The sequence below is a fragment of the Chiloscyllium plagiosum genome, unplaced genomic scaffold, assembly GCF_037043375.1.
Source record: "Chiloscyllium plagiosum isolate Xiang-an unplaced genomic scaffold, Cpla_swu_hap1 HiC_scaffold_4, whole genome shotgun sequence".
Taxonomy (NCBI): Eukaryota; Metazoa; Chordata; class Chondrichthyes; order Orectolobiformes; family Hemiscylliidae; genus Chiloscyllium; species Chiloscyllium plagiosum.
In genome coordinates this window covers 105022030-105039608 of record NW_028270142.1, presented here as the reverse complement: position 1 = coordinate 105039608, position 17579 = coordinate 105022030, and the positions used below count along the sequence as shown (strand labels likewise).

Sequence of the window (17579 nt, the reverse complement as noted above, 5' to 3'; positions counted from 1 at the left end):
CCTCAATAATTTACATTCTATATTAAAGTCTTGGAAGAGGGTCAAAGTGTAATGCATCCAAAATTGCTGACAATACAAACATAAGTGGGAGGCCATGTTGTGATTAGTCTGCAAAGGGATACAGATAGGTTGAGTGAGCAGGCAAAAACTTGACAAATAGAGCTTAACGTGAAGAAATTGGAGGTCAAGCACTTTGATAGAAAGAATCAAAAAGGCAATCTGTTAGTAAAGTGGAGACAGATTCCAAAAATACGCAGCCCAGAGGGATCTTGTGATCTTGTACATGATAGACAAAATGGTAGCAAGTAATTAAGGTAACAAATGGAATTTTGGCTTTTATTGTTCAAGGGTTGGAATTTAATAATACGAAATTCTTGTTGCAGCTGCACAGGATGTTGATGAAGCTACACGTAGAGTACTCTTTACAGCTTTGGTCCCCACGTTAAGAAAGAATATACAGACAATGGAAGCAGTTCAAAAGAGATCGACTCAGCTGCTCGCTGGGATGAAAGAGTTGATTATCAAGAACGGCCAAACAGGTTAGGTCTCTATTCATTAGACTTTAGAAGAATGAAGGGTGATCTTATTGCAACTAACAAGATTCTGAGGGAGCTTGATAGAGTAGTTGTTGAGAAAATGTGTGCACTAGTGGGGGAATCTCAAACTTGGAGATATAGTGACAGAGAAAAGGACAATTCACTTACAACTGAGATGCAAAGGAATTTCTTCTCTCAGAAGGCAGTGAATGTCTGAACCTGTCTATCTCAGGGAGTTATGGAAGCTAGATGACTAAAGGTATTTCAAGAGGAGCTGGAAGATTTTTGAAATATCAGAGAGGTGAGGGATAAGGAATTGAAGCCTGAAGCAGATCACAATGATCCTGATGAATAGTGGGGATGACTTGAGGAGCTGAATTGCCTACTCGTGCTCCTACTTCTTACATTCATCAGTTTTTCTTTCTAAATCAATTATGTATATTAAAATCACCCAAGATAATCATCATAGCTTTCTGACAAGATCTTGCTATTTCTTCCTTTATCCTGCTATCTGGTTATTGTTAGAGAGTCTGTCAACCATTCTCAGGAGTGACTTCTTGCATTTATCATTTCTCACCATTACTCAAAAGACTTCTACATCCTGGTTTCATTAACTTAGATAATCTTATTCTATTGTACTAAGGCCACCATAACTAAGAGCCACCCCTCTAACAAACTTTGAGCTGAAGTTACTGAAGCAGCAAACATTGGTGCTTGCTGCAACTGCAACACATCGCGCATCACTTGTCCTGCCATCTCTGTTGTATCTTAACTAATTAATTAATCATACAGTTAACTATTTAATAAATGAGTGTCACTTCTTACTACTGCTAACCGTAGTAATATAAGCATTAAAATCCATTGGTGGGCGGCACGGTGGCACAGTGGTTAGCACTGCTGCCTCGCAGCGCCAGAGACCCGGGTTCACTTCCCGACTCAGGCGACTGACTGTGTGGAGTTTGCACGTTCTCCCCGTGTCTGCGTGGGTTTCCTCCGGGGGCTCCGGTTTCCTCCCACAGTCCAAAGATGTGCAAGTCAGGTGAATTGGCCATGCTAAATTGCCCGTAGTGTTAGGTAAAGGGGTAAATGTAGGGGTGGGTTACGCTTCAGCGGGTCGGTGTGGACTTGTTGGGCCGAAGGGCCTGTTTCCACACTGTAAGTAATCTAATCTAATCTAATCTAATCTAAAAAAATTTCTCAAATGTGTTTCATCACACTCGTATCTAGGAGCTCCTCCATTCTGCAACTGCAACACATCGCGCATCACTTGTCCTGCCATCTCTGTTGTATCTTAACTAATTAATTAATCATACAGTTAACTATTTAATAAATGAGTGTCACTTCTTACTACTGCTAACCGTAGTAATATAAGCATTAAAATCCAATGAACTTTACCACTTAAGAATAAGATAAACAATTAAATCATCAGTTTTTACTTTGTTTCTCCTAGAGCCTTGGTATCCTCTAGGTGCTGCTGACCGATTGTCTCAGAGTCCTGTACTAGCCTCGGTGTTTTAACAGGATGTTATCAGGAATGAGGGACTTCAGTTCTTGGAGATGTTTGAAAAAGTGAGATCTGTTGCTCTTGGAACAGAGAAGTAAACAGAGTCCCACATAAAGCTTTTCAAGGCAAAGAGAGTTATTGATTTGAAGATGCCGGTGTTGGACTGGGGTGTACAAAGTTAAAAATCACAACACCAGGTTATAGTCCAACAGGTTTAATTGGAAACACTAGCTTTCAGTGCACTGCTCCTTCATCAGGTGGTTTCAATCACCGGATGGACAAGCAGCACTCCGAAAGCTAGTGCTTCCAATTAAACCTGTTGGACTATAGCCTGATGTTGTGTGATTTTTAACTTTAGAGACGTTGATGGAATGGATATGGCAGCTAGGTCAATAACGAGAGCTCGTGAACTCAAAATTAGGAGAAAATCCAGTGGGGCGATGATGAGAGTTCCAACCATCTGAGTTGTCAGGACCTGGAATGTCCTACCTGATAAGGTGGTGGAAGTTGATCCCATAAGCAATTTTAAAAAGGGAATTGTATGAATTGTTGAAAATGAGAAACGTACAAGGTTCAAAAGGGATGGATTTTACCTGAACTGGAGGGAGACTACATCCTGGTGGGGAGATTTATTACAGCTACTGGACAGCCTTTAAACTAGCATGAAGTGGGGAGCGGGGGTAGGGGAATCCTAAACAGTTGTGAGGATAGAGAGAGACAAGTGAAGATGGCTCGGAAGTTAAAGGGAGCAAGTTAATTCATTTGGCAGCAAGAGCGCGTTAGAGAATAAGCGCATTCTGAAGGAGTAAGCTGCATTTATTTCAATACTAGAGGTCTCACAGGTAAGGTGGAACATATGACCAGGATAATCAAAACTATTGCAAAAACATGGCTGAGGGAGGGATCAGACTGGCAGCTCAATGTTCCAGGGTTTAGACATGATAGGAAGGGAGGCAAGACAGGATGGACAGTGACGTTTTTGATTAGGGAAAACGTTACTTTTACTGCTGTACTTGTAGAGGACATTCCTGGAGAATCATCCATGAAGCTATCTGGGTGGAAAGCAGAAATAAGAAGGGGATGATCCCCTTGATGGAATTGTTAGATCACATGGGATTCAGGGAGAACTTGCCAATTGGATACAAAATTGGCTTGATAGTGAGAGACAGACAGTGGTGGTGTGGGGAGTCGTTTTTCAGACTGAAGGCTTATTACCAGCAGTGTTCCACAGGGATCGGTGCAGGGTCAACTGTTGTTTGACATTTATATAAACGACTTGGATAAGAATTTTGGAAGCATAGTTCGTAAGTTTGCAGATGACACCAAAATTGGTGGTATAGCGGATAGTGAAAGAGGTTATCTAAAATTACAAAGGGATTTTAATCAATTGAATCAATGGGCTGAGGAGTGGAAGATACAGCTTAATTTGGAAAGATGCAAGATGTTTCACTTTGGTAAGACAAAGAAAGGCAGGACTTACACAGTTAACAGTAGGGTCCTAGAGAGTATTATTGGACAGAGAGACCTAGGGGTGCAGGTACATAGTTCTTTGAAAGTTGCGTCATAGATACACAGAGTGGTAAAGAGGCAAATGGCATACTTGCCTTCATGGCTCAGACCATTGTATATAAGAGTTAGAACATCATGTTGCAGATGTACAGGATGTTGATGTGGTCACTTTTGGAGTACTGTGTACAGTTCTAATCATCCAGCAATAGGAAGGATATTATTAAATTAGAGAGAGTGCAGAAAAGATTTACAAGGATATTACCAGGACTAGAGAATTCGAATTGTACAGAGAGGCTGGACAGGCTAGGATCTTTGTCACTGGAACATAGGAGGCTGAGGGGTGATCTTATAGAGATTTAGAAAATCATCAGGGGCACAGATAAGGTGAATAGCAATGGTCTTTTCCCTAGGGTAGGTCAGTTCAAAACTAGAGAGCAGAGGTTGAAGGTGAAAGGAGAAAGATTTAAAAGGAACTGGAGGAGCAACTTTTATCACACAGAGTGGTTCTTATATGGAATGCACTGCCAGAGTTAATAGTAGATTCAGGTACAGTCACAATATTTAAAAGACACTTGGATAGGTACATGAATAGCAAAGATTTAGAGGGTAATGGGCAAAGCGCAGGCAAATGGGACTAGTTTAAGTTGGGAAACTTGGTCGGCATGGATGACTTGAACCAAATTGTCTGTTTCCCTGCTGTATGACTGTATGACTCTACATGAAGGACCTAACATATAATTATGTGTGTTACTATTGGAGGCAACAGTTAAAAATTAAAAACAGGAGTTAAAAATATAGGTTGTATAAATATGCAAACTTTCTATTTAGAAACAAAATATCACAAAAAAGGTAAACTAAATTCACCACACTCACCTCCATAGTAGAATTAACATTGGTCTTCATATAGCCTGTGAGTGCTCCAACCTGTAATGCAAAATATGGTAATGCCCAATTTTCTCTTAAAGGAATGGTATATTCCACTCTGGTTGTATCGATCCTAAAATAAATAACAAAATCAGAAGAACATTAGATATGGCAATTCAATTCTTAATTCTAAGTGTAGGTGTCAGGCTTGGCTCACTGTTAGTCAGCAAGTTGTAGATTCAAGGCCCAGTGCAGAAACTGAAGCATCTTATCAGATACAACACCGTAGTACTGAGGACGTGTCACATGATTGGAGGGACTGTCTTTGGATGAAAAGTTAAATTGAATGGATATTAAACATTCCTGTATGAAGCTGGCTGGAGAAGATAAATGGCTACTCCTGTTCCTATTTCTTATGATTTACAGTAAAGCAAGGAAGTTCCCAGCAGGATTTTTTTTCTGAATCAACATTACTGGGAATATTTTATCTCTCATGGACTTTGGGTAATATTGCAGCTAATTTGCTCATCAATGACTGCATTCACTTTGGCAGCAAAACCAGGAAGACAGATTATTATTTGAATGGCAATAGATTGAGAAAGGGGAGGGAGCAATAAGACTGGTACACTGGTAGCTGAAAGTAAACATGCACATGCTGCAAGCGATGAAGGCGGCAAGTGGTATATTGGCCTTCATAGTGAGAAGATTCAAGTACAGGAGCAGGGATGGCTTGGTGCAATTGTATGTGGCCTTGGTGAGACTCCCATATCTGGTGCAGTTTTGGTCTTCTTTTCTGAAGAATGATGCTCTGGCTATGGACAGAGTGTAACAAAGTTGAATAGACCAATTCCTGGAATGGCAAGGCTGACATATGATGCTAAGATTGGATCAGTCAGGATCATATCCACTGGAGTTTAGAAGAAAGGGAGAGGCCTTACAGAAACCAAAACCAAGGACCACAGTCTAAGGATATGGGGTAGGCCATTTAGGCCTGAGATGGAGAGAAATTTATTCACCCAGAGAGTGGTGAGCCTGCGGAATTCTCTGCCACACTAAGCGGTTGAGGCCAAAACATTGAATATTTTTGAGGAGGAGTTAGGTATAGTTCTTAGGGCTAAGAGATGAAAGGGTGTGGGGAGAAAGTGAGAACAGGATACTGAGTTGGATCGATCATGATCATATTGAATGAAGCAATAGGCTCGAAGGGCCAAACGTCCTATTCCTGCTCCTATATTTTAAATGATTCCACGTTTACATTTCCAAAATACATCAATGGCTGTAAAACTTTGGGATGTCCCAAGGTCATGTAAGATATGCGTGAAAGATTTTGCAATAAACTAGTCAGATTAATTCAACATCTGGAATGACAATTTTGATTAAGCTACTTGAACATGCATTAGCCAAAGAAAAAGCTTATGAATATATTAAAACCGTGAATTCCTGCACAATCTATATTATAAAAGGAAACTACATCATCTTGAAGAGACTGCTCAGGCATGACCACTCATACTATGAAATACTTATTGCAATTTGGCATCTAGATTCTAGCATGATCCCAGCAGGTTATAAATTAGGAAATATAACGCAACTATTTAAGAACAGACAGAGAGAGAAAACAGGCCAGTGAGCCTGTCATCAGTCATCAGGAAAATATTAAAATCAATTGTTAAATGAATCTTAGCAATGAACTTTAGAAATTTACAGTAGAATCAGACAAAGTCAGTATGGTTTTACCAAGGGTTTAACTACCTTCTAGTTATACCCTCAAAAAGATGCAAATCAATTTGTCAAATAGAAATTAAGTAATTTTATCAAAGAGAAGTTATGAAGGAGAAATAGTATTTATGACAAATCTAGTCGAGTGTTTTGAGGAAATAATGAGCAGAAACAGTGGATGTAACATGCTTGAATTTCCAAAAGACACTAATAAGATGCCACACAAAATACAAAATGTCACAAGCTTTAAAAAAATAATGGGCAATAGTAAGAAATTAGTGGGCAAATGTTTGAAGGAGATCTTCAACAACCATATCACATTTCAGTATAAAATGGCAGAAAAAGGAAATTCAATATTAATTAGGATAAGGTGATTAAAAATTAATTATGAATGCTCTAAGCTACAATTTAATACTGATCAAGAGCACTCTACCAGGTTCAATTAGATGCCTTATTTGTGAAGGTACAAATAATGACTTCTAGACTAAGCCAGGCTTACCTGTTGATAATATACCACACTACTGTAAGCATGCCTGCCATCCATGTCCCACTGAGTATCCAACTTGTGACATACAGTGCTGTCACATAAACTGCTTGTAATCCGAATATTATGCCAATGTAAAAATACACTGGCTCAATTGCTTCCTATGGGGACAAAAAAAAACTTAATAATGCTAGTTCCTGCAAAACAAGTTCACACAGAATAGACATGTGTATGAAGTAGCGTCTCTAAAACACTGCCTTCAGATAATTAGATGACATTGTGGTCCTGACTTCAAGCAATATTCACTGAAAGTTGAACTTCCCTCTGGGTGCCAGGGAATCAACATGCACAAAGAAATTTGTTTTACTCTAATTAGAAGTTATTAAGAATAGTATTATTAATGTTGCAGACCAGAAACCCACAACCATTATACTGATCTTCTGAAGAAATGCTCTAGAATAAGAACATATCACCTTAATAAACATTCATTAAAATGTTTGTTTTCCAGAACCCATTTTTCACAAAAAAACTAACTCATTTTTGTGACAGGCATCTGTTGTTTCATCACCTTTGTACTGAAATCCAATCTTCCCCATTGTTATTACTGTGGAGAGGTAACTAGTATTGCAAATAGAGCTGAGAAGAGAACTGTGTATGTTACGGATTTAAAGTTTAGTGTTCGAGTACAAGTTTCCATGGTTTTGACCAAATTTTGTATAACTGTTTCTTTCTCCCCAGCTATGATAGGTTATTTTATTTGGGCCAAATTCAAAAATGGAACTTGGTAATAGAACATGAAATCCACGTGGCTCATATTGGGTTTATTTTTAAATTTAAAAAATGTTAAAAGACAAAACTTCTTGCCCCCAATATTTTGAAGATATGGCCACTGCTGGATCCTCATTCTGTTCTGATGGAAATTACATTTTAATAACCAAGTTCAGTATTGAATTTCAAGTCAACAACTTCAGTGAGGTCAATGCTTTCGGTGAGGTTGTTGATAGGAACATTTCATATTCTGTAGCTGGTGGCTGACAAAATGACAGTGCTTTTCTCAAGTCTCTAAATGGGTTATGGGATAATAGTAAGATACTGAATACTTAACAAATATTACCAACAGGAATACAGAGCATGAACGGAGTTCTGTAGTAGTGGACACATGCAATTGAAAGGGGAGAGACAGAACAATCAGTAACGAGGAAGCTATAAGGGTAGTTACTCCACCATGAAAGATGATCAAGGTTCTCCACATTAGTGGTGCTTTAAGACTTTGAAAGATATACTCTTCCAACACCAGATAACATTAATAATAATTCTCTTAATGCCTTTGTCAGAATAAAAAAGTTAAGCGAAATATCATCCAAATTAAGCATCTAAAGATGCACCATAATTGGCTACCTGAAGATACATACTTGACTACCAGTAATACGGTACAATATACCAGCAAAGACTTCTGGATACAGATTGATTTGCTGCACTGAATTAAGGGTCCTCAATGATAATGTCTTGTTGTCATGTGTCAATTCAAAAAGACCTAATGGTAAAACAAAATATTTTTCATTAAACAGGAATATTGAAATAGTGTGACATACAGAATGAAAAAATTACAGGTCTAAACTGGTTTAAATGTACTGAGCGAATCACTTTGATACAACACTTTGTCCGTGAAAGGTAACACGGTTATGCATGAGCGACCATAACTGTTCAGAAGTCATTAGCAATGAAGCACAACAAACGTAAAATATCAGAGCTCCAAAAGCACAGTGGGTTGCAAAGACATAAAACACTAAACCACATGCACAAAAGTAAACTAACGGAGGTTACAATTTAGAACATCCAGACAAAATAATTACACTTCAGATACAAACTTTGAAAAAAAAAACCAAGACAATAATGGAGTAAAGGTCTGGCCAGAGAGAAAAGGCAAAAAAGCACCTACAATAAAACAAAGAAGATCTACTAAAGGTTATGACTGACCTCAAATTATTGTGGCTTGTGACAAAAAAACTATCAAAAATACACTGAGTTTTTTTTTTAAATACCTTCTTGAATTGATGTTGCCTGCAACATCTTTTTATAATAGTAGTAGTATAAACCACTGTCCTCTTGAAAGGAGATTTCTCGTTCGAGATCCTAAAAGGTACAGAAACAATCAATGCTGGTACGAGCCTCCAACCTTATTCCTAGCAACAATTAAGGTAATAGTGAGAAACCTTAAAGCGTTTGAGGTGTTAAAGTATCATGTACCAACAAACAAAAATAAAGAATTCACAAAAATGCAAATCTTTGCAGATAATGTACAGTCACTGGTTGGAAATGGGATGGAGGCAATACGTATACTCTTGATTTTGTTACTTTTGAAATGTATTGGGAAGGATATACCATGGATGTGATTATCAGAGTTAGTGACTATTGGGAAATCAAAATGTTGCACATAACCACAAGGAACTCACCTGATTTCCCTGAATTTATATGCTCCTCACGACACATATACAGAGGAACCTTGATTACCTGAATGTTGATTATCTGAATTTCAGATTATCCGAACAAGATCTCAAGGTCCCGATGCTTGGTTAAACTGTGTTATTCGTACATTTGATTATCCGAACAAAATACTCCCCGCCCATTTCATTTGGATAATTGAGGTTCCTCTGCAAAACCCAAGGAAAATCTCCCCCATATTCTTATATTTCTTGTCAAAGTAGCAAAACATTCATTCAATTAAAAAAGTCTACAAATGATGGAAACCTGGAACATTAAAAAAATCTGTACAATAGAGACTAGTCAATGTGTCAGCAAAAACACTGGCAGAGACTACATTTTCAGCAGAAGTAAATTTTAGCAGGATTAGGGATACAATCCGCAGATGCAGAGGCTCCAAATGAAAATAACAAATTATTAGAGACAGTAAATGCATTCTTACCAATCAACAAAGGGGTAAAGTAAAATGCCTTCAACAAAGAATATTGCTAGAACTTTGTACTTTTCAGGTGATGTATACACTGAAATGTCAATTTATCAAATGTCTTGGCTGGGCAAAACCTTATCCTACCATAATCATAAAGCAAGAAACCCTAGTTCAATCAGAAGTTTAAAGAATATGCCTTGAATAATACCACACATACTAAAAGTAAAGTGACAAAATGGTGAAGTCACAGCAAAGGATTACATCCATGCTAAGTGGAGAAGTAAGTAGGCTATACATTAAATAAAGCAAATCTATAGACAACAAACTAGGTCAAAGTCCCACAGTCCTGCCAAATTCCATCATAATTGGGCACGAACAATCAAAAAACTAACTGGAACACAAGGGTCCACATATATCCCCATTTTCAATGGCAAGGCGACTAAACTTTATATCTCATTATAACGTTTGTCACCACGGACGAAAGAATTGAATTCCAGAGGAGAGGTGAGACTGACTGCCCTCAACATCAAGAAGCATTTATCTAACATAAGAATGGCATCAAGGAGTCCTAGCAAAACTAAAGTCAATAGGAATCAGGGAAAAATCTTAGCGGTGGTTTAAGTCAAACGTAGCACAAAGGGCAAATGGTTGTGGTTATTGGAGTTCAGTTATCTCAACCAGAGGAGTTCCTCAGGATAGGGTCCTAGGTCCAATCACCTTCAGAAGCTTCATAAATGAACAATAAGATCACCAATAACATTATATGTGGACTGCACAATCTGAGCACCATTTGCAACACCTCAGGCACTAAAGCAGCCCATATCCACATGCAACAAGATCTGAACAATATCCTAGCTTGGTAAGATAAGTGCCAGTTAACATTCAAGTAACACAACTGCTGGACACTGACCATCTCCAACAAGACAGCATCTAACCTTCATGCCTTGATAACCTTGATAATATTACTATTGATAAATTGTCAACTATCAACACCCTGTGGGATACTATTAACCAGAAACTGAACTAGATTAGCTATACAAATACTTTGGCTACAAGAGTTAAGTCACGGGCTAGGAAACCTGCAACAAGTAACTCACCTCCACTCTCCCCAATGCTGGTCCACCATCTGCAAGGCAAAGATCAGGAGTGTGATAAAATACTCACCATTTTCCTGGATGACCACAGCTCCAAGAACACTCATGAAGCTCGACACCATTCAGAACTAAACACAGGACTGACACTCCATTCATCCCCTTCAACGTTCACTCCATTTACCACCAATATACAGTGGCAGCAATGTGTACTATATACATAACGCATTGCAGTAATTCACTCTAAAAATCCTCCATCAGGAACTTCCAATCTCATGATTTCCCCTATTTAAGAACAAGGGTAGCAGATGCATTGGAATACCATGTCTTGCAAGTTCCATTCTAAACTACTCACCATTCTGGTTTGAAATTACATTGCTGTTTCTTCACTGTTGTTGGTTCAAAATCTTAGAATTCCCTTTCTAATAGCCCTGTGGTTGAACCTGCAATCCAGGGACTGCAACACTTCAAGAAGGCAGCTCACCACCAGCTTCTCCAGGGAAATTAGAGGTTAACAATAAACACTGGCCTAGCCAGCAAAATCCACATCCCAAGATAAAATTATTTAAAATGCTACACCAACAGCCTGAGAATTGAGAGACAATGGTAGAGTCAAAAACAGGCAGCCAGTGTTGACAATGAACAAATGGAAACTGACTACACTATGTTCTCAGATGATGTTATCTGGAATGGTCAAAACTGATGTTTCTAAATAGAGCACTCATGTTGAAAAATCATAGCTCTGATGATGATGACAAAAAGATTTACTTAAAGGGAGACATGAAAGTGTCACCAGGACAACACACAAGTTTCAATTGTACCTTTTTCTTTGTAGGATAAGCAGAACACTGCACTGCAGACTTCGCAAATGCTACTCTCTACTTCCTCTTGATCATACGAATTACATCAATTATACTTTGAATTCTTTACAGTTACACGATCCATCTCTGACTCATCCCTTGCTGAATTCTTTTTCATATTTAGAACAGCAGTGACAGCTTAAATTTATTTAATTTCAGTTGAAATATGCAGAATTGATCATGTGATACCAAATGAAGGTTGTGGCTCGGACTGGATGGTTTGAGTTTTAGGGAGAGGCTACTTTCCCTGGGGCATCAGAGGTAAAGGGTGACCTCATAGAAGTTTATAAAATCATGAGGGGCATGGATAGAGTGAATACCCAAGGCTTTTTTCCTAGCATGGTGGAGTCAAAACTAAGGGCATAGGTTTAAGATGAGAGGTGAATCACTGAATCCTAGAATCCTTACAATGTGGAAGCAGGTCATTCGACCCAAAGATTGAAAAGGGACCTGAGGGATAACTTTTTCATACAGACTGTGGTGCGTGTATGGAACAAAGTGGTGGAGGCAGGTACAATTACAACATTTAAAAGGCATCTGGATGGGTACATGAATAGAAAGGGCTGAGAGGGATATGGGCCAAATGCAGGCAAATGGGACTATGTCACATTGGGATGCCCGATTGGCATGGATGAGTTGGATGGAAGGATGCTGTATGACTCAATGACTCTAAATGAAGCAGAACAGTAGTAAGTCAAAAAACAAACCATCTCATAATGCAAGAAACAAAAATAAATGTTTTAAATAAATGTTTCTGTAAATTAGTTCACGTCTTCAAATTTGTTGTAATTAAACTGTGAAAATCAACCTACGTAGCTATTGGTGTTATTTCCGTTACAATGAATCTGGAGGACTCTTTACTAACACTATGAAAGAGATACTTAAATACTTCATTCAAAGATCAATGCTTGGAACACTCAAATCATGCTTTATTACAAGAAATGCGAGAACATAGTTAATCTTGTATCTTTTCAGTACTTTAATCACTTATGTCTGAACAACTACACATTCTGCTCCAAAATAAGAAAAAGCTTTTAAAACGCTTTGAACTGAAAAATTAACATCTTGATGTTTAAATAGTTGTTATGAAGTCAGCATATTAAAAAATTATACAAATGTGCACTTTGTTTTTATGCAGGTTGTGGTGGAAACTAAGTACAAATTTTAAGGTGATTCATCAAAAGGTGAGGTTTCATTATCTGCCTCACTAAGTGCAGAGAACAAGTACTTCCTGCAAGAAGGTGGGCCTGAAAAACAAATACAGCTCAGTGAGTAAGTTATTCCAGCTCTTGGAAATGAAGTTATCTACAACAGTCCTGCCTGGCTGCCCATGTTCTGCTTAACTCATCAGCCATTAGGCAATAAAGCTGTCATAGATTCATAGCTGCCTAGATCATATAAGAAAAATTGGCTTTATTAAAATTAAGTAGTTTTCCAATTCAATCATTAACCTTGGTGACTGCAGTTAAATAATACAATGCTGACTAATGGCTGGGCACTGAATATTCCTCACAGACGATCAAAAGAAACAGTTTGCAAGAATGGTTCCAGAGAATGACACAGCTAGGAGGGAAGTTTGAAGAGATTAGACTGTTTTCCTTGGACAACACACAGGGCTATGAGGAAAATTCATGTGATTGGCACAAAATGAAAATATTCAAAGAGCCAATGCTAACACAATAGGACGGATGGCCTCCCTCTGCACCATAACAATTCTGTGATTCCACGGCTCTATGAATGTGAAGAATGTGAAAGTGCGGATTCTTGTGGAATAGCTTTGCAGATACTCTTCATCTCCAAACTTTACAGAAGAACCCACTCTGCCTTTGAGAGACTTGAAATGGAATGGCAGTAGCATCAATGTGGGACATTGAACGCAAGTTCCAACCCTGAACTTGCACTTTCTAGCAGAGAGTTCAGGAGTCAGAATCCTGGTTGATACTGGGGCAGCACGGTGGCTCAGTGGTTAGCACTGCTGCCTCACAGCGCCAGAGGCCAGGGATGGATTTTACCCTCAGGCAACTGTCTGCATGGGTTTCTTCCAGGTGCTCTGGTTTCCCCCCACAGTGGAAAGACATGCAGTTTAGGTAGATTGGCCATGCTAAATTGCCCTTAATGTCCAGAAATATGTAGGCCAAGCATGCAGCATTCAAGACAGATGACCCAGGCCTATACACAAAATCCAGAAATGACCTCCACAAAGACATCAGGAATGCCAAGAGGCAGTACCAGACCGATTCAAAGGCCCAAACCAACCATACACACTCCTGCTACCTGTGGCAAGACCTAAACAACATTCCGGAGATACAAAACGAAGCAGAGAAAGATAGTGGACAAAGACACATCCTACCTGATGTGCTCAATGCCTTCTATGCTTCGTTCAAGCAGACTGCCAGCGACGAGGTGTCACCTGCCCCGTCAGCCCTAGACACACCTGTGCCCACTGCTGCAAACATCAGATCAGTCTTCCTGGGAGCCAACCCAAGGTCCCAGACGGAGACTCCAGCTGAATACTTAAATCCTGTGTGGATCACCTGGCAGAGAAATTCACTGACATCTTCAACCATCCCTCCTACATGACGTAGTCCCTACCTGCTTTAAGACCATCATCCCAGTACCAAAGAAAGCAAATGCAACATGCCTTAATGACTACCACCCAGTGACTCTGACCTCCATAATCATGAAGTGCTTCAACAGACTGATCATGGCCCACATCAACTCTAGTCTCTGAGCCTGCCTCGATCCTCTACAATTTACCTACTGGCAAAACAGGTCAACAGTGAACAATATTTCCCCAGCCCTGCACTCATCTGTAGAGCATCTGGACAACAAGGACACCTATCTCCGACTCCTGCTCATCGATTATAGCTCCGCTTTCAACACCATTATCTCTTCCAGACTGATCTCAAAACTCTGAAAACTAGATCTCGGCTCCACCCTGTGCAACTGGATCCTCAGCTTTCTGACCTACAAACCACAATCAATGAAGATAGACAAGGATACGTCTTCAGCCCCCTACTGTACTCCCTGTACACAACTGTATTGCCAAATGCCAAATGAATACCAACTGCACGTTTACTGACAACACTACCATGGAACGATGAATGTGGGTGGCACGGTGGCACAGTGGTTAGCACTGTTGCCTCACAGCGCCAGAGACCCGGGTTCAATTCCCGCCTCAGGCAACTGTCTGTGTGGAGTTTGCACATTCTCCCAGTGTCTGCGTGGGTTTCCTCCGGGTGCTCCAGTTTCCTCCCACAGTCCAAAAATGTGCAGGTCAGGTAAATTGGCCATGCTAAATCGCCCGTAGTGTTAGGTGCAGGGGTAAATGTAGGGGAATGGGTCTGGGTGGGTGGCGGGTCGGTGTGGACTTGTTGGGCCGAAGAGCCTGTTTCCACACTGTAAGTAATCTAATTAAACAATGACAAGGCAGAATACAAAGTAGATAGATGGCTTGATGATGTGGCTCAATGATTAAAAACCTCTCTCTCAACATCTACAGAATGAAAGAACTGATCACTGACTTCAGGAAGAAAGGACACTGACTTCAGGAAGAAAGGAGGAGAACATGCCCCCCCCCCCCCCCCATCTACATCCATGGAGAGGAGGTTGAGAAGGTTGAGAGAGTCAAGTTCCAAGGAGTGACGATAACGGACAACCTGACCTGGACGTCACACAAAAATGCGACGGTCAAGGAAGCACAATGCCTCTTCTTCCTCAGGCAGCTCAGGAAATTTGGCATGTCCACAAGGAACCTCACCAAATTTTACAGATGCACCATTGAAAGCATACTGTCCAGGTGCATCTGTACGGCAACTGATCTGCCCAGGAACGTGAAGAACTACAGAAGATTGTGTGCACAGCCCAGACCTTCACAGAAGCCAACCTCCCATCTATGGACTCAATTTACACGACTTGTTGCCAAGGAAAAGCTGCCAACATCATCAAATATCCATCCCACCCTGGTAATGCTTTCCTACAACTCTTCCGTCTGGCAGAAGTTACATTAACATACTGGTGCATATATTCAAGTTTAAGAACAACTCCCCAGCCATTATTAGATTGATAAATGGGCTCTCTAACTTCAAGTATTGCTGATCTTGTTAATGTTGATCTGGCCTAGCGCACACCCTGTGTGATGCAACCAGTATGCCTTTGTCCAAGGTTTTTTTTTTACACCCAATGATCTGTACGTCCTAACTTACTACGATCTGCCTATACTGCTCGTAAACAAAGTTTTTCACTGTACTTAGGTGTACGTGACAATAAATCAAATCAAATCAAAGTGCAGGGTTACAAGTAGGGTTGGGGAGTGGATCTGGGTGGGATGCTCTTTGGACAGTCGATGTGAACTCAATGGGCCAAATGACCTGATTCCACACTGTATAAAACAGATTCTATGAAATCTATGAAATTTACACTCCTCTTTTCTCAGGTTATGCCAACTCTCGTCCTTTGGTGCACAGCATCACAGATGCCAGTCTTTAACCAATTCAATTCACTTCTCAGCATTTCAATAAAATGGCTAAAAACACTGCATGTTGAGAAGAGGACGGTTTGAGGAAGTGTCACTGGACCCGAAACTTTAACTCTGATTTCGCTCCACAGATGCTGCCAGATCTGCTGAGCTTTTCCAGCAATTTCTGTTTGTGGATACTAAGAAGACCATGGGCCCAGTCATCATTCTGACAACAGTACTTAAAATGAGTGCTCCACAACTTGCCGCATCCTTAGCCAAGCTGTTCCAGTGCAGTTAAAACAGTAGCATTTATATGACAATGTGGAAAACTGGCCAGGGTGTCCTGGTATTAAAAAAATGGAAGATCCAACTCAGCAATGACAGTCCAATCATAGAGTCACAGAGTCATACTGCACAGAAACAAACCCTTCAGTCCAACCTGTCCATGACGAACATAATCCCAAACTAAACTAGTCCCACCTGCCTGGTCCTGGCCAATATCCCTCCAAACCTTTCCCAAATATCTTTTAAACATCTTAATTGCTCCCACATTCACCACTTCTTCAAGAGGTTCTTTCCACACACGTACCATCTTTTGTGTAAAAAATTTGCCCTTCATGCCTCTCCCCTTGAACATGACCCCTATTCGTGAAATCCTCCATCCTAGGGAAAAGACAACTACTGTTAACTCTATTTATACCCCTCATTATTTTATAAATTTCTATAAAAGGTCACCTCTCAACCTCGTACACTCTAGGTGGAAAAAGAAATCCCAGCTTTTCTTTATAACTCAAACCTTCCATATCTGACAACATCCTGGTAAATCTCTCCTGAACCCTCTCCAGCTTAATAATATCCTTCCAATAACTGGGTGACCAGAACTGGACACAGTATTCCAGAAGAGGCCTCGACAATGTTCTGTATAATGTCAGCATGACTTCCCAATTCCTATACACAAAGGACTGAGCAATGAAAGCAAGTGTGGTAAATGCCTTTTTAAAAACCCTGTCCAAATGTGAGACAAACTTCAAAGGATTATATAGCTGAACCCCTAGCTCACTCTGTTCTACAACACTACCTAAGGCCCTACCATTAATTATATAAACCTTATCCTTATTTCTTCTACCAAAATGCAATACCTCACATTCACCCAGATTGAATTCCATCCGCCATTTTTCAGCTCATTGACCCGTTTGATTAAGATCCTTTTGTAATCTTAGAAACCATTCTTCACTGTCTACTATGTGACCGATTTTAGGGTCGGCTGCAAACTTACCAATCATGTCTACTATATTCTCATCCAAATCATTTATATAAGTGCCAAACAAAAAAAAAAGAGGACCCACAGTGCTGCTGGTGACAGGTCTCCAGTCTGAAAAGCAACCCTCCACCGCCACTCTTGTCTCCTGCTGTTAAGGAGAAAGTGAGGTCTGCAGACGCTGGAGATCAAAGCTGAAACTTTATTGCTGGAACAGCACAACAGGTCAGGCAGCATCTAGGGAACAGAAGATTCGACGTTTCGGGCACATGCCCTTCTTCAGGAATGAGCAGAGAGTGTTCAGCAGGAGAAGATAAAAGGTAGGGAGGAGGGACTTGGAGGAGGGGCGTTGGAAATGTGATAGGTGGAAAGAGGTCAAGGTGAGGGTGA

General features: G+C 40.1%; 1 protein-coding gene across 2 annotated transcripts in view; it reads right to left on the bottom strand.

The window, feature by feature from the left end:
• Nucleotides 1–17579, bottom strand: part of LOC122548984 (putative C-mannosyltransferase DPY19L4) — a 100544-nt gene that overhangs the window by 56020 nt on the left and 26945 nt on the right. For both annotated transcript variants that reach the window (XM_043688044.2, XM_043688045.2), the window contains exons 4-7: nt 8656–8746; nt 8026–8147; nt 6629–6774; nt 4423–4546 (exon numbers count right to left, since the gene is read on the bottom strand). In XM_043688044.2, coding sequence (XP_043543979.2) covers nt 4423–4546; nt 6629–6774; nt 8026–8147; nt 8656–8746 — 483 coding nt within the window. The remainder of the gene's footprint in view (nt 1–4422; nt 4547–6628; nt 6775–8025; nt 8148–8655; nt 8747–17579) is intronic.